The 25,471-nt window shown below is 40.4% G+C and overlaps 1 protein-coding gene across 14 annotated transcripts in view; it reads right to left on the bottom strand.

Moving 5' to 3' along the window:
• DMD (dystrophin) overlaps window positions 1-25,471 on the bottom strand; it is a 7,596,173-nt gene that overhangs the window by 2,271,053 nt on the left and 5,299,649 nt on the right. For all 14 annotated transcript variants that reach the window (XM_085622447.1, XM_085622454.1, XM_085622449.1 and 11 more), the window contains one exon: window positions 9,745-9,862. In XM_085622447.1, coding sequence (XP_085478573.1) covers window positions 9,745-9,862 — 118 coding nt within the window. The remainder of the gene's footprint in view (window positions 1-9,744; window positions 9,863-25,471) is intronic.

The following is a 25,471-nucleotide window of genomic DNA, read 5'->3' as shown; positions in this document are numbered from 1 at the left end:
GAATATCTGGACCTAATTCATAGAGCATTTCAATAGCATGATTAGCCAGAGCAATCCAATGCAGACCCAGTCCTCTATACAGACACAACAGGGAGCATGGGTTTAGGAGTAGGGGTGAGTGGAATTTTGAATTCTGCCAATTGGAATTGATAGAATTTTGTAATTCCGCGTTACTCTTGGAACGCAGAATTACAAATAAATTCAGCCGCTCCGCCAGAGGAATTAATCTGCAGTATTTGGTTTTTAAACAGGGCTGGAAGAGGGAGCAGTCTGTCTATGTTTAAAAATCACTGCAGATTAAGCTTTAATCTGCAGTGATTTGTTTTAACATAGATGGCAGCTTCCTCCTCTGACCCTATTTAAAAACTAATGACTGAACTGCTGTGTATATCCTTCAGCGCCCTGACATACTACGAAGGGCAGATTTATTATAGTGGGCAACTCTACACTAAAGTCAGATTTGCCAAGCAATGCAAGTCGACCTTGCATGGCTTTACAGTGATTGGTAAATCTGGAGTTACGCAAGTGTAAGCTGCTGATTTGGGTTACTCTGCCCCAGGGAAACGTTTCAAGCATCCACCCATGGTTTTAGGCTCATTCCTGGTTTAACTATCAGTAAAGACATGGGAATGACTGACAATGTAATGCCTTCCCAGGGGAGGAGTAATGAGGAGAAATATCTTTTTTCTCCTCGTTTACTTCCTGTTTCCACATGTGCTGCATTCTGCCATTTCTGAACAAAAATAATCCTGCCTGAAATGCAGGCAACCTTGCACCATGGGGCAAGGGTGCCCGTGTAGGCGCAAGGTAGCACATGGAAAGGACAGGAGTGCACCATATAAGGTTAAATATGGCACATTACTGCCCTCTACCTTTCATGCAGCGCAGTAAGGTGTCTTGCTGAGCTGCATTGTGTGAGAGTTTGCTCAATCTGGGCTACAGTCAGTGCTTAATTTGAGCCAGTAGTTTCTTGTGCTCGGCACTGGTCCCTGATTGCCAGCACCAGTGCTTATGACAGTCTGCAACATATTGGCGCTGTCTGGCTAATTTAGGTTTGAGCAACAACAACAGCCGTTTATTAGTTGAATTTACATTTTCAATGACTAATACCTACCTCCCAAGACATTCTTATAGCTTTGGGGGCATGGAATAGTATGAACTGTCACACTTGTTAGAGTGCGATGGTTAGTAGTTGTGTTTGTAGTGTCATTGGCAGCTGACATGGGCAATGTGTGGTGCAAGATGCAGTGGCCTCTCGACGACAAATTAAGCACTGTCAGTATATAAGGCTTATATACTCTCAGGGACATATTTATAAAAAAATCAATGTAATGCAGCAAGCACCTTGTTGTGCTGTGTGAAAGGGCAAGAATATGCTGTATTTATAATTATATAGCACATTCCTGCCCTTTCCTAGGACTGGCGCACTTTTGGCTGCCTAGCGTCAGCACATGCACCCTTGTGACATGTTCCGAGGGTGCCTACATTGCAGGCAGGATATTTTTGTGCAGGAAGGGATACCTTCCTGTCCAAAACAATCGTCTAACGCATTTTTCTCTATCTAAGTGTGCTTTAGAATGTCTGCTAGTGTGGCTATATACATATACACACATACATCTACCTGCGTATATTTACAGATGAAATATAATATTAGCTAGTAGCGACTGCCACTATGTTGTTATATTTAGGATGTTTTTTCTATTGGAAATGGTTAGTTTGGTTTATTAATATGGGACTAGGTTTACTAACTGAGAGACTCTCACAAACTAAAACTTCAAAAAATAGAGTGTTCTGATTGGCCTATGGGGGCTTATTTTCTTCTGCCATCTTGCTCCCACAGGAGTGAGGGTCCCACTGGGGAGCGCTCGGATTGGCTCAACACAACATGGAAACAAATGTTACGGCAACCATTCCAGGACTTCAGGGACACTGGGACAGAGGTACTAGATTTGCTCCAATGGAGAGGTCAGGAATGCACTATATCTACTAAGATTGCATTCCTGCTCCCTCTCTGGTCAGTCGCACTAGTGGCTGCCAAGCGCCAACACAGGCACCCTTGCAAAACAATTCTCAAAGGTTTATTCCTCTTTCTATGTGTGCTGCAGAATACAGCACATGTAGAAAGAAGGGACAATGAGTAGAAATAAACATATTTCTCCTCATTATGCCTCCCCTATGAATGTGTAGCATTTTTAAGCATTCCCAGGTTTATTAGTATTAGTAAATATGGGAATACGCCAAAAACCATGGGTGGATGCTGGGGATTGCACACAGCCCCCTACCCATGAAAACAGATATGGCCTCAGGTGATGGTGACTTAGTGGACTAATGCATTCACCGTAGAGGACTGTGTTTTACCTCATGGTCACAGGTTCAAATCTTGCTGGGTCCACTCAGCCTTTCATCCTTCTGAGGTTGATAAAATAAGTACCATTACGTTCTGTAACAATAAATATGTTATTCAGTGCCAAGATACCCTGCTGGGTGAATGTGTGCGTTACAAAAACACATGTTATGTTAGGGATGGGGTTGCTGGGAATTGGATAGCCTTGGGGAGGTGGGGTCAAATAGCTGCCTCTCCCAAATAATGTAAATAAAATAAGAGAGTTGCCGGCTCCTACCAGTACCCAGGATGGGTGTTGACAGGTGAGCCAATGGGGTAACAGGGGCCCTGGTGCTTCCCCCACAGCCCAAAACAAAATATGAGCATCTGGAGGTTTATTACAATGAGTGACAATTTTCTAACAAAGACTATGCATGCATTTTATATATTTTGATATATTGATATTATGACCCCTCCACAAAGCAAATGGCTTACTTTTAAAAAATGTTGTTGTTCTGACCCTTTGACAAAGTCAGTAGCTCTATGTTACTTAAAATTACACCCCTTCAATTCAGCAATGAGCAACCACAGGAGTTTGGGCACCAGGTCCTGTGTCCCTTCCCCCCCCACTGCGCATGGCTTGTGCCCATCGGGGGGGCTTGGGCATCAGTGGGAGTTGGGAGCTGAATCTTGCCCACTGCCAACCCAATGCCGCAAGAGGTTGACTGACCATGAGGGGATTGGTTTCCAGTGGGACTTTTATGATCCATTGTTCAATGCATTCATACAAAAGGTTAACTGTGAGTGCCCAAGGGCCAATGTTTTTGATTTAATGATTAACTGAGTTGCAAGAGGCTAACTCATAGGAATGGGTGTAAATTGAGAAAATTGGTAAATAATGACTGCATTGGGTTTGGTATTTATTGGGTGCATACTTTAGTCCCCATTCCAATTAATAGAGATAGGCATTAGGAATAACACACTAACAGTGCTTTGATTCCCCACTTTGAGGTGCACAAGCAGCACATATTTGCTCACATGATTAGGTCAAATTTTACGTGGCATATTTTTGATTTATTTATTTGTTTGTATAGCGCCTGAATCAACCCCCAAAGGGGTATCTCTGCGCTTTGGACAGGCGGCAGAACATGAGGCTGAATTGCAACATCACAGATGGAAAAGGGCGGTTTTAAGCTGTTTCTAAATTGTAGGTGGTCTGAACATTGTCTTAGATGCAGAGGGAGTGTGTTCCAGTATAGGGGACCGAGATGGGAAAGAGCCTTCCTACCCAATCTGGCTTTCTTGACTCGAGGGACCACAAGAAGAGATTTGGATCCCGAGGGGAGGGACCTAGAAGGCAGATACGGTGTGACTTTCTCAGGGAGATAGGCAGGGCCAAGGTTAAATAAAGCCTTGTGGATGGTACAATAGACTTTGAACTTGACCCGCTCGCGTATAGGAAGCCAGTGCAGCTGGCAAAGAAGGGGGCGGGAGGCAGTCCTGGGAGGGGCATTGAGGACCAATCGTGCTGCAGTGTTCTGGACTACCTGCAGTCTGCTAAGCGAGACCTCATTAGCAGAAATCAAAAAGCCATTGTAGTAGTCCAGATGGCTTAATACAAGTGCCTGAGTCAAGGTCTTCCGTGTTGAGTCAGGAAGCAAAGGAAAGACTTGGCGTAGTAGGCCCATTGTATGAAAACAGGAATTGCCTGTCTGAGCGGCATGCTCCTTTAAGGTAAGAGCCTGATCAAGACGAATGGCTAAGTCTTGAACCAGGGATTTTGGATCGAGGGAACCCCAAGGTCAGCCGGCCACCAATCCGGAGTCCATAATAGGGGAGCCTCCCCAAAGAGCAGAATCTCCGTCTTCCCAACATTACATTGGAGGAAATTACTCTTCATCCAGTTAGAGATAGCTCTCATACCAGAGGAGAAGGTCGCCTGTACTGTTGGAGTGAATTTGTCAAATGGGAAAAGCAGTTGTGTGTCATCGGCGTAAGAGATGGGAATGAACCCGCACGCCCTAAGGAGGTCGGCCAAGGGAGCAACGTAGATATTAAACAAGGTGGGGCTCAAACAGGAGCCCTGGGGCACTCCCTTGGTTAATTCCATAGGTGCTGAGCAGTACGCGACAAGGATGACGGTCTGAGAACGAGAAGATAGAAAACTCGTCATCCACTGCAGAGCAGAATCTCTAAGTCCAGCCACCTTCAGTCTCCTGAGCAATATCTGGTGTGAAACCGTGTCGAACACGGCTGATAGGTCCAACAGCACCAGAATCATAGATTGGCCCCTATCTAGGGCCATCCTGATGTTATCCGTGACTGCAAGCAGAGCTGATTCTGTGCTGTATTTGGGCCTGAAGCCTGACTGAGAGGAGTCTAGGCAACTGGCCTGTTCGACATGGTTGGAGAGGTGTTTATTGTTATTGCTTCTCCAAAAGCTTGCTCAGGAAAGGAAGGAGCGAAATGGAGCAGAGATTAGAAAGGTCCGTTATTGGAGCCTTGTTGTTCTTGCAGATAGGCATGACCAGTCCTGCTTTCCATTCTGACGGAACATGACCCTCTCTCAGTGAGAGATTGAGAAGACCCTGAATGAGAGGAGACAGATGGCAGGCCAGAGAGGTGACAACTTTGGCCGGAATGGTATCTAAAGGGGGATCCTGAGTTGACCATGCAAAGAAGAGTATCTACGTCTGTCAGTATCCCAGGAGGAAAACACTTTAGCAACCGAGAGGTTGCCTGTACTGGCAGATCGGATGACAGAGTCCGCAGGCTGGCTCCCTGACGGGACAATTTTTTGGTAGATGAGCTCTATTTTCTGTGAGAGGTATTGGGCGATAATGTTGCAGAGCGTTTGCATAGGGACCTCAATATTCTTGCAGGCCTTTGGATTAATAAAGGATTGCAGGATACGGTATAAAATGTTTGGAGCGTTGCCAGCCTGGGCTAGTTGAGATGCAATGTGGGCTTTACGCGCAGCCTTTAAATTTCTGTGGTAGCTAGACAAAGTGGCCAAGAACCGATCTTTATCCTTCTCATTATGTATATTGCGCCAACGTCTTTCCTGTTTTCTACAGAGTTGTTTCTGAGCACGAAGCTGGGGAGAAAACCAGGCAGTCTGAGGACGTTTAGAGAGGTTGAGGAGTAATTAAATGGTGCTAGTTGATCAATAGCGCCGGAGACCGCAGCATTGTATTTGGTGAGAGCATCCTCTATATTGTCCGGTATGGTGTTCCAAGGCTTTGAAAAGGAGGCTTAAAAGCACTCCGGGGTGACTTTCTTCCACTGTCTACGGGTGTCATAGGTGACTGGGTTAGGACCCCTCATCTCTCTTGGGCCTTGAATGGAGAATTCAATGAACGCATGGTCTGACCAGGTTAGTTGCTGCGGAGGCGCACAGAGAACACTAGGAGAGTTGGAAAATATAATGTCCAATGTGTGGCTTGCTATATGGGAAGGGCCTTTATTGAGTTTAAATAGGCCCAGGAGGGCAAGATCTGACAGGAGTGTTAGTGCGTCAACATTGAAAGTGCGTTCACTATGAATATTGAAATCACCCAGCAGCAGAAAATTGCTAGTCGAGATCACATGGGGAGCTATTAATTCAGTGAGTAACAGTGAGTATTCAGCTAAAGGGCATGGAGGTCGGTAGACTAAGGCCCCCTTCCGGCTAAGTTGAGAGGAGAAGTCTATTCGAAATACCATGACTTCCATGATGGCGTTGCAAAGTTGTTCTGGTGCGGTAACTTTAACCCTGTCTCTATGTACACAAGCGATTCCACCCCCTACTTTTAGTTGTCTATCCATCCGGATAAGCTTGTAGCCTTCCGGCAGGGCTAGGGGGATGGATGGGACTGAGTGATGTTTAAGCCATGTTTCGGTAAAAAACCCAAGCTCAGGCCGTACTGAGTAAACAAGGTCCCAAACCTCGGTAGAATGCTTAGGCAGGGATCTAATATTGCATAAAAGACTTTTCCACTCCCACTGAGGAATATTGAGGGGTTTACCTGTATCAAATTTGGTGGAGAGGGCAAGATTTGAACCAGGGGAGTGAGTATTAAGGGAGACACGGCAGGGTTCTACATGGATCAAGTCCATTTCGACAGGGGTACTTTGGAACCGACAGACTCAACATGTGAAAGGGCTCTCTGGGTTTGGCCAGGTCTCAAGGAGGCAAGGGGGTATGAGGACTGTCGTCATCTCTAACAGCTCCTTACCAGAGTATGTCAGACGTGGAGTAGGGTCCTGTTTGGGAGTGAAAGGACCAGGGTCCCTGGCAACGTTTCTGTGTGCCAGGATATGTTGGGCTGATTTGACAGGACACCTTGGCTCCTCCAAGGACTGGTAGACATTGTGCACGTCATGTTTGTCCCAAGTCATGTCCAATAATGCAAAAATTGTTCTGTATAAAGGGGTTCCCAACCTTTGCTTGGAGAAGGCTTGCATGCATATTCTTCAATGCCTCCATCTGACTTTATGGGCAGATGAATGGCATCCAGTTATTTGTTATTGCAGAAGCAGCTTTGTGTTCCCTGTATTAAATATATGTTGACAATTACAACAAGAACTGCCAAGAATACTGTTCAGGCAGAGAAGGTGGATATCTTATTTGATTTTTTGTGCTTTGCTTTGCCTTAAGAAATTAATTAGTTACAATATCAAACGTTACAAAACACCCATAACCCTTGCATTGAAAACATTAATAGATGCATAAATGCAAAGAAATATATGGATGTATGTACCCATCTCCCATGTTTATTCGACAATTGCTTGATAACATTTACTTTCGAATACAAACAATGCCATCTTCTTGACCAGAGCTAGAAAGGCTGGCAATTACAACATCTATCCAATTATCAATTACTTTAGGACTTCTGCTCTGCAAGTAAAGCTGATCAGTCATTTCAGGCAGCAAGCCATATATTCCCAGGAAAGGTTTTAGACTGAAAAACACCTCTCTCCAGCTTCTATGCAAATTCGATAATCCAAAATTTTAATATGATACTCATGCTAATTGAATATACACAACAGAAACATGTTTGATAATTATTAATGATTTTAAATGTCCATTTATAATTTTAAAATGTGAGTTGGCTACTTTTGGCATCGATTAACATTCATCAAAGCAAAGTGATATTCAGCACCTGACAATAGCACTGAGCTATGGGAAATAGGGAACTTAAAAACTTTGACATTAACCTAAAAAAAAGTTTGTAAGCAAGGTCGAAGGGGTTCTAAATGATTTCCGTAAATTCCACTTAGGAAAGAACCGGGTATTGCTGGTGTTGACCAGAGTGCCGTATTGAATGCTTTGATATTCTGAGCTAATTTAAAGTGACACAGTAGTAGGATGAACTGTGAGATAAAATGGGCTTTGTTGATACTGACAAGTAGTCCCTTAGTTGTTCTGTATAGGATTGATTTGGGGAAAAAGTGGACTTTATACCTTGTGGGGAGATGCAGAATGTATTGTAAAATTTCCAAGGAGATTATTCAAGAAACTACTGGGGCTATTCACCAATGTAACTTATACCTGTGAGTAATTTGCACATATGTTTACTCTTACAGTTTGGAGTACCTTTACTACTCTTGGCAATTCACCCATTCTGAGAGAAAGATTACCCCAAAGAATAAACTTATACTACTGCACTTCCTGAAAAAGGAAATGGAGACAAATTTATGAGTGTCAGTTACTACTGCCATAAAGAATAGTATTAAGTTCAGCAACACACATGGCCAGCCACTGATACTTCAACACCCACTCATAGAAAATAATCTAAAAATCAAACATATTTATGATTTAATTACAGTATATTTTACAACCTTCTTAAATTTAAAAAGAGAATTAAATTACATTAAATCAATTCTAGACTCCAATTTCAATATTTATTACTGCATAATAATTTTAATTTACACTTCAGAAAAATACGTTAATTTAATATATTTGAATAATTCAAAATTACAAGCAAATTAAGACAATAGTGCTGAAGCATCTTGTTCTTTTGTTCTTCATTTAAAATAAATATATTAACTGAATTTGCAATAATATTTGACAGAAACATATTTTTGCTAACTTTTTCCAAGTTCAATAAACATTTTTCGTTTCCCCTATACTTTACTATACAGAGATCTAAGCCCTGGCTGCAGAGTCTCCCTGAGATAAAGTATAGGAAAATAAAAAAAAATATTTAACTCAAAAGAGTTTTTATTTTTGTAAGTGTATTTTGGGTATCATGATTTTGGGAATGTTTATTTTATCAATCTAGGAATATAGAAGCACAAGATCACATGCTCTGGATGATAAACAATAATCACAGAAGTCAACACAATGATTAACCGGAGGTATTTACACATAATACAATCACTTTCATAAAATTTAAACTGGGTAATAGCAATTCTTGGTTTTCTACTATATGTGGAAACAGCAAAAATATGGTCTGAACAAGATACTATTATGACTTCTATTTGAATCAATCCCATAAGCTCAATCAATTAGAATAAAAAATAGAACTAGTATGTTAGGAAGAAGATATAATAATGGAGTTTGGAATGCTGGGACAGTTTACAGCCAAGGTGAGATGTCTAATATTCCTTCACCAGGGCTAATCCAGGATATAGGAATCATTCTGTCTTACATGCATTGTGTTTATGTTTTATTTTTACTTTGGGTGGGTGATACCCTTAAAAAAAGGAAACAGAACTCTAGATGTATACTTACTGCTTGTAAGGAATTGCTCAATTATATATATTTTATACATTTTTTGGACAGATAGCTGGTCTTTAAAATATATTTTCTTTAAATTCAGAGGTACTCATAGTTTGGCATAATAAACCGCTTGTACAGTCACATTCTTTTACATATGTATCTGTTGCTAAGATTTCATACTTAAACTATTTAGGAATAAATGCATATCCAATATAAAATACCCATAAAAGCCTCTACTGCTTAAGTCTACAATACATTCTCAGGAAATATAAGTCAGTCAAATGCTATGATAAAATGTAACATAATGCAATTATAATTGTTCTACAATATTGTAACCTGATGAGCTGAAATACTGAGTTTTGCTATGTACTTTTTATAATGTGGATCACTGAATCACTACAGTTTATTATGCCATCAACTTCGCTATGAACAATACTCAGGGCTTTTTGGTATTTTTCACAAGTTTTAGACTTTTCAGATACATCTTTGGTGTTTTTGCACCAAACAAGACCTTTAGTGTTTGGGCTCATGATCTGATCTAGATCCACAGATCTATTACACTCAGTTATCATAAAGGAACATAAGCAATCCCAAAGGAACATTCTTCTTCATTGATGATATACAGAGCTTCCTTCATCGCAATACAAGATCACCAATTAAGGTTATAGTTACCTGTAAGTAATATACAATCAAAAAAGAAACACTAAACACCTACTTCGATCTGTGATTGCTGCTCTTGCCTCTTGATTATTGGTCTTATTCTTCAGGTTCTGCGCTACAGTAATTAGTTCATCTAGCTGTGGCCTTCTCTGTTCCAGATCCTTGAGTGTTTCCTAGAAAAAAACCAGACATTGTCAATCTATCTTGGATCATGACTAATGGTGAAGGTTGTGAACATGAACGAACACTGCTGTGGAGAGGACACCTTTTATGCAATTTGCAGTCAAACAAAAATATTCACATGTTCAATGTCCTTCATATATAAATATTTCCTGGTGTGAATTCAATAAAATCAGAACATGGTACCATTAAGCAACAAGGATGAACGAAGTAGCTAAACTGAAAAGATGCTGACAGAAAATGTGGAATAACTAGCATTTAACAAGGGTACACACAATATCCCCCCACCCACTGTAGGGGAATCTCTTTTGCATTTCCTTCATGATAATGCAACATCAAAGTAAACTAATACTGACAGCATATTGAGTTATATAAAAATTAAAATGTGACACTTTGGTTATTTTAGCAGCGTGTTTTACAGTGAAACTAATACTCAGCAGTAGAAAATAAGATAGAACCTATAATGCTTGCAATGTAGAGGCGTATGGTTCAGGGAAATAGCAAATGTCTTCATTACATTTTAGAGGATCCAGGATCCAAATCAGAATCTTTGACTGCTGCTTGCACATCTTAGTAGCTGGTCTGGGCTTGCCAACTTTGCTTATCATTCATTCTTGTTATATCTGAAGAAGAGAATATGATATTTATCAGTGTATTAACAGCTTTCAGCCACTTGGTCCCGCCTGACACCAAATGGTATTTGAGCCATATATGTTTTACCATGGGCTAAAGGTATATCTAAAGCACGGTGAGTGTAGATATTACCTGACCCAGACGAGAGATAATTATAGTCTATTTTTCTTCATTTATTTAAATGTTTACTAAATGGCTGACCTGGTATGAAAGGCACTTTGTAGCAAAGCTGACAATTAGAGATGGAATTTCCTGTGAAACCCAACCCCCCTAACCAACAATGGGCCTTTGGTTTATCTAGGTGGGGTAGTCCAGTGAGCTTTGAGAAAAGAAAACCTCCCCAAAGTGACTTCCTTTCAGTTTTTTCTTGAACAGGAGAGGTAAACCATATGTAGAAAATATAAAATCCAGCACAGAAACAATTAACATCCACTCTATATTTTCAATCTGTCCCTGTGTATATAAAAAGCATCAACAATAAACAACAAACTGGCTACGAGGCTTAAATCAGTAAATGCATGTGGGGTAACAAATCAAGGAGGATAATGACTAGAAATCATATTATGGGTAACATTTCAACTACACCATGCTAAGCAGACAGCCTGTTTGTTACATTGTCTGCTTTCCGGGTTTTTCAGATGCTAATTGTTTAATAGTTGCATCACTCACACCAATCCTATTTCACAATTTCCACACACCTGTCTTCTCTGTTCTTGTAGTGAAGAGTAGACCCTTCCAAATAACATTTCATAGGGGAGTTTTTAGATATATTTGTTCCATCCTTATTACACTATGTTTGTTTACTTTGTAAACCCATTTAATGTTACTCAGTTTTGCTATTTTGTTGTTATTTATCTTTTTATACGTTTGGATTCATGTAAATACAAAAACAAATAACTATAGTAGCATACAAACTCCCCATAGTTAGAAGCACTTTGCCACAAAGCAAACTTTAATGATTCTTTCATATATCCTTCTGGGCGGATTTGAAGGAGGTTAATCAACATCATAAATAAATAGGCTCAAAATACTTGTTTCGAGGGGATGACCAAGAATATTGACAAATTTATTTATTTATTGAATAGTCTCGTAAACCATAGTTTAACACACAAGCACTTTAGCACTGGAGCAGTGGTAAAGTGCCCAGAGTCCTATGGCCAGCAAAAATAAATGAGCAAAAACAGGCGATCTGAAGGCAAAAAGTCAGGGGAAACCACACCAAGGATGCCAGGTCTAACACGTGTCTCCCACAGCTGAAAGTGAGGAGAGCTACTCAACCCCTTGGGAGTTCTCTTCACTAAGGCGGAACAACCTGATAAAGACCATCAGCATTGGCGTGGTCTGTTCCACGACTGTGTTCCACTGTAAAGTGCATACGGTGTAGGGAACTGGACTGCTTCAACAGTTTGGGATTCTTACACCTCATTTGCATCAACCATCTGAGAGGTCTGTGGTCTGTCTGAATCCAGAAGCGAGTACCAAACAGGTATGGTATCAGCTTCTTCAGTGCCCGGACGACAGTGAAGGTTTCCCTTTCTATTGCGCTCCACCTCGGTTCCTCCTTAATGCTGGTTTTCACCTTGTCAGACAACCTGTAAAATTTGTTCCTCAAAGGTGTCCCCAGTATCATTCTCATGTAGTGAGTCCTGGGGTAAGTGAAAACAAAGAGGGAAACTGTCCCAACAACAGGTGGCAGTATCTCCGTTGATCTAGGTCAGGGTAGGGGAGAGGCGGGGTAGGGTAGGGGAGAGGCAGACACCCACAACTGACTCATTCTGCCCTTTGGAAGAAAGAAGGTTGGGGTGAGGTTTACTCTCCTCTTCCATCGCATCATCAGTAACTAGGAGCATGTTAAGCTCAGACCTGACATGAAGGATCCTTTAAGGGGCTCTGGAAGTCTTGAGGTCCACCAAGTAGGCAACCTTAATCTTGCGCTCCTTCACCTCATAAGGCCCAGACCAGCAGTCTTGCTGGGCCCGGGGCTCCATGGACTCCACCACCCACACTTTTTGGCCAAGCTAAAAGTCAACCAAAGTGGCATTCTGGTCATACCAGCATTTCATGTCCTTCTGGGTGGCTTCAAGATTCTCCTGTGCGTGTTTCTAAAAGCTGGCTGTTTAGTTACTGAGGGCCAGCATGTAGCGGACCACATCCTGGGGGCTATCCCAGGAGCTAGCTCATACTGAGAGGTGTACTCACAGGGTGTCCAGGTCTATAGAAATTTAGAAGGCGGTAATGCAGATTGTTGCATTTTGGCAGGTTACACAAAAACATAAAACTTTTACACTTAAAAAAATGAACATGAATGGATGCAGACACAAATAAAGGTCTCAATTGTGTAGAATACAGTGATGAAATGATCTGCAAAAATGTGTATGACATATAAATCAAGGCAGTGTTCCAAGGAGGTGCATGCAAAATCTTAGAGTTACTAACCAGAATATTTGTGAAATAAATATATAACAATTGTACCCGGTGTGCACGTCACTGACCTGCACGTAATATGAAGCAGAGATGCACATGAATATGGTGTGCGTGTCACCGACACACACTGTACATGAAAGTGCAACCAATGTGAAGATCCAATGAAGGTGTGCATATCACCGATACGTGGAATGGAGAAAATTAGAGAATTCTGGTCGCAGCAGAGACGTGGTGCTGGAGATGGTTGCTAGGCTTCCATGCCAAAATAACCGAAATGACAGAGCCGTAGGCGTCCGTGCGCTGGTTACCAAGCGACAAAATGAGCTTGGATGATGAGCAAGGCACGTGGGAGGTGACATCAATGAACGAAAAAAAACACAGCCAAAATCTGGAAGGAATGGTGCCTCCCTGGCTCAGAGCCGTCCCACATACTTCCGGTGGAGCAGGGCCAGACAGAGGCTTGTATGTTCCAGGGACGTTGCGCTGAAAGGAACCCCTCGCCGGCTAACACACAGATACCTCAGAAAGGCACCGGCAACCCAACACAGGCAACAAACACAGCCTCAGCCAGTTGAAATTGCAGCGGGGCGAGCGGCCGCAAAGATAGGAGTGAAGAGGGTCAACGTCCGCTTAATCCTGAAGTGCAGGAACTGCCCGTCGCACCCACTATCTCTGAATGGGTAGTGTGTCAAACTCCACTGCTCCTCCAACACCACTAATGGGTGAAAATAATCCTCTGCCTCACCAGTCCATGATAGGAATCCACTTATCGCCAGTGAAAAGAAGTCAAGGAGGATTTCACAGGTAAGTCACTTCTACATTATTAGGTACCGAGGTATAGGACAGGTCAGAGAAGGCACAGAAACCAACTGCCACTCTTGACCATTCCACAAGCCACCATTCCAATGTAGAACCCTTCATCATGGCGGCATGTGCTATTACACAATGAATACAGAACCCAACAGAGTTATTACTAAAGAGCCTGGGAGCTTCTAACCAGGGCACTTGCTCACTTTCTATGTCTCATCACGTGGATATGACATTGATCATCTATGAAAAAATTCAATAGGAAAATATTTCAAAGATAACATCTTAAAATCAAGCAAGAATGTAGATCCTCAATATCTTGTAAAATAAGATGCTTTTGAATTTAATGAAAAAATGTATGTATCAATATTCCAGGCTTAATCGTATCTCTTTTTTTCTGATCTTGTCATTATTTCAGGATTTGATTAAGCGTCCATGCCCACAATCCCTCTCCTGCCCCTTGCACTGGCAAAACATGAAAACACAGAGCATTAATACTTTCCTCCGATAATTAAGTAATTATGCATTGAAACATATATTTTCTCTATTCATAGCATCACTTTTTGGCTGATTACCTGATCTCAGTAGAGGATAATGAGCATTTGGAAACTATTACATAACTGCATTTAATACAGTTTACCTACATCATTAAAAGTATGAATGATGTGGACTAAGGGATGTCCTGCAAGAAATATTTTTATTCCGTCTCTCTTAAGCCTGAATTGTGAGCGAAGGGGCAATGGTTCATCAAGTGCTATTCACTAAAGGATGACGTAATCACGTTTGTTTATTCAAACTTTTAACTTACCTCATGGGCGAGGGTAAAAAAATGTATTGCACGCAGTGTGCTTTTGACGCAAACGACGGCGCAGGTGTTTGGGGATATGCACCGCCCCCCCAGAAGCCTGCAGATTGAAGAGAATAGTTTCTGCAGCAGATTGTTGTCACAGCCTCTTGGCAGCTCATCTTTTGTGTTGGGTGTAGGTGTGGAACAATTATAATGTATTGTTCAGCCATCAAGCACTGCTTGAAATGTGAACAGGGATGAATATCGCATGGTTGTCGTGCATCAAAGAATGCTTCATGTCTTTGAGTTGAGCCTACCTGTTCTCTAATCCTATGAGTACGAACAATGCGATAAGAGGGAGCTGAATCGTACCTATTTAGGTGACAGGCAGTCGAAGAAGGATGTAGTTGAATTCGAGAAGCTTATAAACAGGCAAGTGTCCATGAAGCACCATCATTTTCTTCCATGATGATATCTACTCCTGCTGTTGTTGAACTCTGCTTTCAGCTCACTCATGAACCTTTCAGCCCGCATGACATCAGCAATCTGGGCCTGATATGGTGCAGATGGATGAAGAACTTTGACATTTACATGGGTACACTGAGAATCGATCAAGATACATGCTTTATATACCTCTTCATGCACTGCATTGGTTCAGAAACCTGGGACATTTAGTCTAGTTAGAGTAAGATGAAATGTTCTTTTGAGATAACTTCAAAGAAAGCCTAGTGACTTGCTGTCTTCCCAACAAGTACATCAATTATCAACATTATATTGTTCATTCTAAGACTCAGAAACGTGGTGGATCCATTGATGCGTTTGGTACCAGACTTAAAGGAAATGTCCAATATTGTGACTCTGACATATACACTAGTGAAGAGGCCATTCACTCTCAGATAGTAGTGGGCATGAGTCTGGCATGTTCAAAAAGAAACTGCTGAAGAGGTCTCGCCAACTATAAAATATCTTGATATCTTGATTAAGGACTGCTGAATATCAGAATGAGATCATCTATCCTCACAACTCCAGAACATAAGACAGTGGATCCATTTAAGAAATTGGATTATTAGTGGAGGGTGGTAGGTGCAGTATCAGGATGAACCACCAAAGTAACTACATAATCAAAAGCACAACTCCCCGATGCCTGTGGTGCAGAGCAAGGAGGCTTAACTTACAGGCAATGAGTAAAGTATTTATGCAGTGCTCAAACATTCACAGAAAAATCACAACATACAAAAACACTCAAAACAAATTACTTAAATATAGAATATTCTGCTAAATAAAATGACACCAAAATGGCAATTATCCAATCAATAGAAACAGAGTTATATTTTTTTAAATTTTAAAGTAAAAATTAGAGTCAAAAAGCGTTAAGGGTGAACTGCGGGCTAGACTGGGATAAGGGTAAATATTATGGTTTAACATGATGGAGTGTTGTTCAGATACAAGGACGAGGTTCTTGCTGGTGGAAAAGTAACCTTTGCACTTAGAAACTTGTGTGAGTAGAAAGTCTTCAGCGGGCAAGGCATCATGCTTTGGCCGCAGAGGGGCTCATTGACGATGTGTCAACATGTATGTCTGTCGTGTTAAGGGATCCTGCTCAATGAAAGTGAACCTAAGCACATGTTATACCAGTGTGGGCTTTGCCTTCTACACTCCGGCTTCTCAGAGCACATGCCTTAGTGGTGGCAAAGTTGGACATTTCCAGAATGTCTGCAGACTGCAAAGGCAGGAACAAGTTATCTCTTAGATCATCCTCTCCATAAAATGTGGCCAAACCGACCTGGGATACTTCCAAAAGTGCAACTAGATCAGGCCATTGTGTCAGGAAAATTGTCACATGTACACGTCGCTCATTAAGAACAACATTATTGGAGAGAGGCTCCTCAAGATATGCCACAAGCAGCTTCATAAGGGCCATAGTCCTAACTGACAGCATAATTAATTCACCAAGTTCATCCTCGACATTGGAGTCAATCGAGTGCCCATTCCCATTTTAATGGACACAGTACATAAATACCATTACAAACACAGCACTTGTGAAGTTGCCTAGCAAAGTTCCCCTGGTCCAGCAAAAATGGGAGTCTATGCGTATGGATGCAGAAAACAACGGAAATGTGATCGGGGTTTCGTTTAATTCATACACATGCTGTCCATTTTTGCATCCTTAACCCCTTCGCTGCGGCACGAATTCCGCCGCAGCGCTGGGAGGGTTTGGGGGGTTTGCGGCGCTGCTGTGCTCATGACGGAACCACGCAGTCATGAGTCACGGGTGAGCTGTGCTCATGACGGCGTGGTTCCGTCATGACTCCACCCACTTGCGCTGATCGCCCGCACAGGCGGGGAAACAGCGCCGCGTGGGAGGAGCGGCCGCCAATGGCCGCAGCATGACGGAACCACTCCGTCATGAGCACACGGCGCCCGTGGCTCATGACGGCGTGGTTCCGTCAGAAGCATGCAAGGGGTTAAAGCCACGGCTAGAAAAGATTGCCTCCTATGTTTCAAATTTTCCATAAGAAGAGACAATCTACAGATCCTTTATCAACTGATGGCTAGAGTGAAAGCTGGAAAAAAGATCCTGACTTTGAGAACATGTCCCTGAGATCTTCCTAGGCATCGGCAAGCTTAAAGATTGACAGGTCCACATAAAAATTTATGACACTGTTAAATGAATTATCCTACACTTTTGCAAACAGAACAAATGATGGACAGAATGCTGAACCCTCAACCACCTTGTTGTTTTTACCCTACACTTTTGTCACATCCCTTTTAGAAACCAAATGCAGGTGAAAGAAGAAACTGAAATCTCCTTCAACAAAAACATAATTGAGCTGGAAGATGCCCCATGCCTTGGATGTCCCCCATAGTTTCAGTGCTGAAGTAACATGCTAGAGGAAAAACTCACATTTGCATAGACAAGTGCAAATTAAACCTGGCCATAAAACAGTAGGGGCACAAGGTGTTACCCAAAGCCGACAAGATACATCAATTGAAGGGTGCCAAGGTCTTCAAAATCAGGACCTACATAAGGGGTTCTATCAATCCAAAATGCTCACTACATCACCTCATTTGCTACTGATTGTTGCTTCTATGGATGCAAACATCTCTGCTTTGGTGTCTCTCAGGTACCCATATTTTCCATGAAGGGATCTCGCTAGTCATTCAAAGTATTACAAACTGTCTGAACTACAGTGAAGACATTCTTGCCTTTGTCACGTCTATGAAAAAACATGAAGAGACTCTGATTTGAGTCTACTGAGCTCTATGAGACACCATCATGCTCAACTAGTCAAAATCTCAATTTAGGAACACATCTCTGACGTTCTATGTGCACATCTTGTCGCTAGCGTGTATGCACACTTACCCAGATAAAAGTTCTGCCCTCACAACCACTCATGCTCCTGATGCCTTGCATTTCCAAATGGTATTGGACAGCTACTTCTCCAAGTACACATCCAATTTTGCCTCTGTTAATGACCCCTTAAGATCTGTGTGGTCCAAGAAATTCTAGCTAGAGTTCTGGCTTTCAAAATGATTCATAACTGAATGACAACTGAGGACAACCTGGTGTGTTTCAGTTCTTCGCTAAATACTTCAATGGTTGTAAAGACAATCCCTTTTGGCTTTGGGCTATTCTGGATCAGGGTATTACAAATATGTCATAGCCTAAGCCAGTTGGAGCCGCATGTCTACAGAAAATGCTTATTTGAGACAGAAGTAATTCCTGCTCAAGGGTGTTGGCTTACCAATATTTTCAACTCTTTGTCACAAGTCTTTCACTGTCATCACTGACCACCAATTTCTACTCCCTATTCCAAAATCCAAAAATCAAGTTACTCCCTTTGACAGGGTATACATTCAAAATAAGAGAGAAGACAAAAATCCTGGTAATTTGTTTGCCAGATTTCAATTGAATGCCTTTCACACCCAACCATCCATCATGAAAGAATATATTTTCTATGTTGTCAGTAAAACATTTGCATGCACTATGAGCAAGGCGGGACATTGTGAATGTATCATTGACTGGCCCACCTCTGCAAGCTGTGGACGACTTCATTGAATCTGTGTGATGAAGGGACCTAGAGGAAACTCACAAGAAACACAAAGACAGCCACCAGAAAGACCTCAGGAAATTTTAGCATGTCAATACTAACCTGGAAAGACAATACAATGGGCTCCTATTGGGATGCACCTGTGAAGACATCCGATTCCTCCTACAAGACAGGGTCATCAAGCTGGCAACTTAAATTCACAGAGCTGTAGTAGCCACCAAAAGGTTGCTGCATCAGATGTGGGTTGAAGAGCTGGTGGAAAGACAGATGAGCCAATGCTATGGCTGTCAAAGCTTGAGAAAGGACATCATGTTGGTACAACTACAAATGTCAGAATTACCCTCAGACATCTCAAAAAGTGTTGTGATTGACTTTTGAGGCCCATTGCAATGGGACAACATATGTTGTTTGCAGGGCTCATAGCATTCTCAATACCGGCAGCTGAGGTAGCCTTCTCTCCATTGATCATCATCTTTTAACCCCAGGGCATTCGGTCGGCAGTCCTGTTTATAGCAAAGTCTGATGATGAGCCTCTTTTTTTTCTTTAAAGAATACGAGGACTTTGTGAAAAAACATAACTTTCAACCACAGGAAGATAAGCCTAATGTGCCCTCAAGCAAACAGAATAGCGCAGAGCTTCCTGTTGTAAAAGATGCTACAAGTCTTTAAGTCCACCAAAGTTTGCATTTCTGAAGTGTTATGCCCAATTGTTCAAGTATCTCTCGTAGCACAACATTTATTTCACTAGTGAAGAACATGTTCGGAAAATAATTAGACTAACAATTCCTCATCACCCTGATGAAAATGAGCCTTTGGAGTGACTAGAAGTCTACCATGAAGATTGTGAGCAGAAATAAAGAATGAGAGTCTGCCAACAAGGGACAATGAGCCAGACATTCCTGTTTGCTTAGATGAGATCTGGTGTTGACTAGGTCCAATATGGATCACAAAGATGATGCAAATTATAACCCTTACAGACATCTGATACAAAAATAAATTAATTCTTTCAAATTATTATCCAAAAGTGAAGAAGACAAAATATAGCCCAGAGAAACCACTCTATAATGTTCTAAGCTTATGCTTTTTATGAGGATTGAGATTTTGGCAGAACCTTGTTTTAACTCATGAGAGACACCCAAACTAAGAAAAGAGTGATTGATGAATCAATAAGAAAGCTACAACAAAAAGCAGGAGAACTATTTGTAATGAAATGCATTTGAAAAGCGTACATTGATAGTTGATCAACTGACAGGCAAATCATTTGGTAGGACCATCTGCCCTTTTTGCAAAGCCATAACTGTCAATGGATCTGATTGAAAATGTTTTTTGATGCCTAAGAAATGCATTTAAAATATCATGTGGCAAGCACTTGTGACTTAGTTGTGATTGATAAAGTAATAAACTCAGGTTACACTTGCAGGTAAAGTATCTACGACTAGATTGCAGAGTGTTTCCTCTGCTTTCATTGTTAACACCTACATGAGTAGAAGTGAAGTTCCAAAAAGGGTGTCAGGGAGGTGATTTTGGAAATGTGTTGCAAATAAAGTGTATAATTAAGCTGATTTTGGTATCCACAATGTTAATAAAGTTTAACACAGGTAGCTGGCCGTCAGAATCTATCCTGACGGCTCCAACTGCAATTGCTTTAGAAAGTGCGCAAATGTGTATTAGTATTACCCGTTTTAGAGTGTAGGAAGAGAATGCAGTTCCTGGAAGACATTTTACATGCAATGAAACAAAATAAGTTAATGGATATTTGTGAAAAGGAAAATAAATTCCTATGTGTTTAGACAGAATGTCAGTACCAAAAATATTGTGAAGCTAAGTTTCCATAGGTAAGTAAAGTTTTACTATATATAACTTCACAAATATGTACCTTGATTTGATATGTATATATGTATACATATATATATATATATATATGCACCAACAGTTCCCACGTTACTGGAGCCCAAGATCCTACAGAGAGGCCTCACAATGAATGGGCACGGGGCAGCCTCATCAAATCATCACTGTCACCAAAAAGTAGTGAGGCCCTTTGCTGCAAAAGCCGTTTATTTTCAAGTACAGCAGTGCCTTTTACATCTTCCATCCCATCTTCTAACGTTTCGGCTAACTGCCTTGCTCACAGAAGGAAATGAAATAACTTGCAGGTGTGCTGTGGCGCGCTTTTTCAAAATTACACCACGTGACTGAATTAAACAACTACAAGCCCCAAAGTGCATTGTGTGAATGTCTCGTAATTCAAACAGGAAATCCTCCGATAATATAAGCCTGGATGGTACTTATCTTATAAACACAAGCACTGATCTTAGTTCGGGAAATGCTGAAATCAGTCAGGTGAGTAGAACCAGTGTTTCAATGCTGTTAAAATACGGACTTGAAAACAATCACCACTTGCAGCATGTTCATAGCAGGAAATAATCCTGAAAGAATCTCTTCCTCGCGCCATCCGGCGCGAGGAAGAGATTCTTCTTTTTTCAGGAACACTATTTCTTTTTTCAGGAACACTATTTCTCAGTCTTGGTTTACTTTTACAAACTTTGTAATCAATAATATTGTCTTATTTGTTTCAGCTGTGATGACTTATTTCTAAAACTCTAAGCATGCATTGGTTGTTCAGTAATAGCTTAAAACTCGAGCACATGGCGTCATCTGGTAAAGTCACCCCAATTGAAGTCTGAGGGGAATATTTACAAACCTCTATCGCCAGCAGAACATGACTTTAGTGATGTTGTGGTGGCGATAAGGGCTTCGCCTTCTTTACAAGGCCCTGCCTAGTAAATAAGGCACCATTTTATGAGATACTTAGCGTGAAAGGGGAGGGCAATGGGTGTTGCGATGGGCATTCCACCGCAACACCCATTGATTTTGATAGTGAACCATATTTACAAGGGTGGCGTAAATATGGCGCAGGGCCCAAATTAAGACCAAAATAAACCTGGTCTTACCCTGGTGAAACAAGGAGAACTGCTTTATTTCTCCTAGTTTTTGCTGTTTCTATGTGTGATGCATTGTGCATCTTAAAAAAACAATTTTTTAAGTGAACAGTAATATTTAGTTTGTATATGCACGAAAGGAGTGACACAAATCAAAGGGCACGTTTAAAGATGCTCATCATTAATTGTATTGTTTAAAGCAACTTTTAAAAAGAAAAAGGCAATTGCTTTTAAAGGTTTTTTTGCATCTCCCCATAAATTTAGATACACGCAGGTTTTCTCCGTACAGACAGCATTTCAGTGAGACATTATGGGACAGCCATGTAAGCATTACTTTGAAGCTGAAAGCCAGTTGCTTAGACAACATTCAGTAATCCCTTGACACCCAGTGGTTTTCACGCATCTAAACCGAAGAAGGTTTCAGCTCTCATGATATTCAAAGGACTTCTGTGAAAACTGTCTATCAGACCGAGTCATTTGATGTGGAAAAATATAGTTTCTTAGAAGAAACAACTTTTTGTAGGGCATAATGTGCACCAGGGACTTTTGCCACATGTTTTGTCACTTGCAGTTATATAATAGGTGTCCAAATGTTGTGAAAATATGCTGGGTAAAGATAGGGAACCAATAATATGTGTGAATGTGATTGCTCCATGGGGACAATATCATTTTAAATCAAAGGAAGCTGTCATGTGTTACAAAGCAACACATTTGTGCACATGAAGTGTTCGTTCACAGGGAACTTGCAGGTATTCAACTTTTGGGTCTCCAGCTAGGAGAAATACTCAAAACGTGCTTTATATTTTTATGTATTCAATTTTCAGAATTTATCTTTCTTTGCTACACAACATTGTTCATTACGAACAGTTGTATTTGATGAATCTGATGCTCACTTTGTATGTTTAACATATGTTTGCAGTAAGGAAAATGCTAGCAAAAAATGAGTCACTGTGTTGCATGTAACAGAAATACATAATTCCCCATTAACATTTACTCACTCCCAATCTGCTTTGCAATTTGACAGCCTTTCGAACACAGTAGGAGGTATGGGTACAAAGATTACCTGTGAACTGCCACATTTTAGTTCTATGTCGCAAAGGAGCCCCACAGCAGAAACATTGGGGGCAGGTTGAAGCATTGAAGGCATTTAAAGAATTCACAAAATATTGTCATTCACACATGTTCTTTCATTGTAAAATGTAATGAACAATATCAAGCTATTTTCCATAGCTGATTGCTGCTGCAGGATTTATAAATATACAAAGTAGACACCTCATCATATGTAACGTTTCAGAGAAACACGAACATAGCACCACACGTACCGTAGAGCAGACAAGTCTGCCATGTTTAGGGAATCAGAATGCTTGATATGAAAATCATAGGGGAACTCTTTGGATACCACTATATAATAGGCACCAGAGCGCCATTGGTGGTATATGCATGCGTCTTTAAGTTGTCACCTAGCACCCATCACCAGGGTGGGCGCAACGATGGAACAGAACTGACTTGCAGATTTTCTGTTCAAAACAAGGAATGAAAAAAAGCTCAGATGGCCCTATTGTAAAAAAGCATTAGTGCAATCCCAGCAACTCCTGCCGCAGTGATGTAATAACTATTTGGAATTGGTTTATACATTTTTACTATGTACCATAATCTATGTCTGGCCTGTAGAAACAGAGCGCTGTTATACAAATGTTCATTATTATTGGAAATCATAGAAAAATGTAACAGTATAGTATAACGACATGCTACTGATCAAGAAATGTGTGGGCGTCACAAAACACTTTCTTTTGTTTCTTGAAAGACGTTTTATTTAGCAAAAACCAAAAAATAATAGATACATTGCTTATGCAAAGGTGGGATATCGTAACTTCTTACAGTTAAATATTATATTTGTACTCACATTTGAGAAAAAAAATAGTTTAACAAGGATGGCAATTCAAGGTAAATCCATACGTTTTAAATAGAGAAAAAGAAAAAGAGGAAAGAGAGAAAAAAGGAAAAAAGGAGAAAAGAGGTAAGAAAGAAAAGCTACAATAAATGAATCGAGTTATAGCCTTAGAGATAAAGAAAAGAAGAACAACGATTACAGCATATATAAGATTTTAAAAAGTCCATAATGAGCTAAGCAGTTAATACAAAATGTAGTTAAGAGGGAGGGGATAAATCCATTTGCTTTGCAGTGCGTGTCAGATAATTACTGAGTGGCATCCATAACTGATGCTGCTTGCTAAAAACGTTAATTGAATCAGGTTTGTAACTGTCTTTTCTATGATGATAACAATCTGAATTCCACCACCTTAGAAGAGTAATACCATCCGAAGATTTACAATTGGCTGTAATACCAAAACATGTTGTGATAAAAAAAGATAACAGCATACACACTTCTATACCATGTGGCCCTTAGCATATTGTGTTGCAGCAGGGACTGATTTACAAGAAAATTCACTTATGATTGTGCTTAGAACACTTATGTGAATCTTTCTTTCAAATCTACAGTTGATTCAAATATTTTTTCACAAACATGAGGGTGTCTCGATATTACCTCTTTTCTCCTTACTCATCCTCCTATTGCCCTTAATTTCTCCTCTTTTTGAACAACTTTACTTCCTCCATTTCTTTTCTAACAAAAAGTGTTCCTTCCTATATCCATACACATTTCTTACAGTCCTATATTTCTTCAACAGTTTCTTCAATGTTTAGTATATCAGCTTTCGTTCTAATTATTTACTCTATCACTTATTTTGTTTCAAAACTTCTGTGTTTGACTTTCATGTAATTTGAACTAAAACTAGTGAGCGGGTTCCAAAAACACAGCAATCCAGACCCTTAAAGCAGCATCAAAATATTCCCAATACTGAACTTCAGGCAAAATCCCACTGCTGTATCAGTTCCAGAAGTTCTCATTGTTTGTCATTAACCTAATTCCAAAACAGCAGTTATTTTATTGGATGATAGGTCACTACCTCAAATATTCTGAAAAGTATACTTTTGTAATTTTATCTTAAATTTAGATTAGTTAAACCTAACTATACCAACTGTACATGCACATAGATTTACATAAACACAATGCATATGAAGATCATGTTCCATAACTCCTATCTTTATTTTCATTTAAGTAAAATGTCTTTCAAGTAAGTAATACATTTCCTAGTTTGATTTTTTTTTTACATTTTAAAATATACACAGACACCTTCTTTGCCTCATTTCTCATGAAATCCAATAATAGGAGTATGTTCTTACTGCTGATGCTATCTATTTGGTGATATACAAACTTTATAGGATTTAGACATTCAAGCAGTTCCCATTGATCCTATAGTTAGCTGCCATGGAATTCAAACACTTCCATCTGATAGTTACCTCAGGAATTAGCACGTGCCAGGAATAAGCAGTTGCTCAGAATAGTCCCTACCTTATCATTAATCCAATAGTGATATGAGTGTCTTGTGTCCCAGTTTATGGAAAACTTCATTTTTTATTAAAGGGAAGAGGCACATTTACTACAATTCCAGAGTTGTAATTTCACATGGTTAGGACCAATAAAGAAAGAGCACTGATTCATGAATGTCCTGTTCCACTGTAATATGTACTACAGAAGCTATTTAATTTGATAGGGACTAAGACAAAATACATTTATGTGCAGGTGCAAAAAGAAAATCAGAATGATGGAACCCTGGTGAGATGAATAAATTGTGACAAATAAATATACAAATAAATTCTGGTTTTGAGTGGTCTATTGTGTAAAAAGAAAGATACAAAGATAATATGATAGCCAATTTTCAGACTCATCTGATCTGCACATTTAGCTTCCTTCTTGAAATAGGGTCACATTTTCGTATGTGACTTTATCCTCTTTACTCAGTAATATTCATCCCATCAGTCTCTCATTAGATTTATTGAGCAAATTCCAATTGTTTGTATCAGTCACCTTTCTTGTGAACAATTATTGTAATAGTTGTC

Source organism: Triturus cristatus, chromosome 8 (assembly GCF_964204655.1).
Source record: "Triturus cristatus chromosome 8, aTriCri1.1, whole genome shotgun sequence".
In the NCBI taxonomy this organism is placed as follows: domain Eukaryota; kingdom Metazoa; phylum Chordata; class Amphibia; order Caudata; family Salamandridae; genus Triturus; species Triturus cristatus.
Note: the sequence above shows the minus strand (reverse complement) of the source record. Positions and strands in the feature narration are given on the sequence as shown.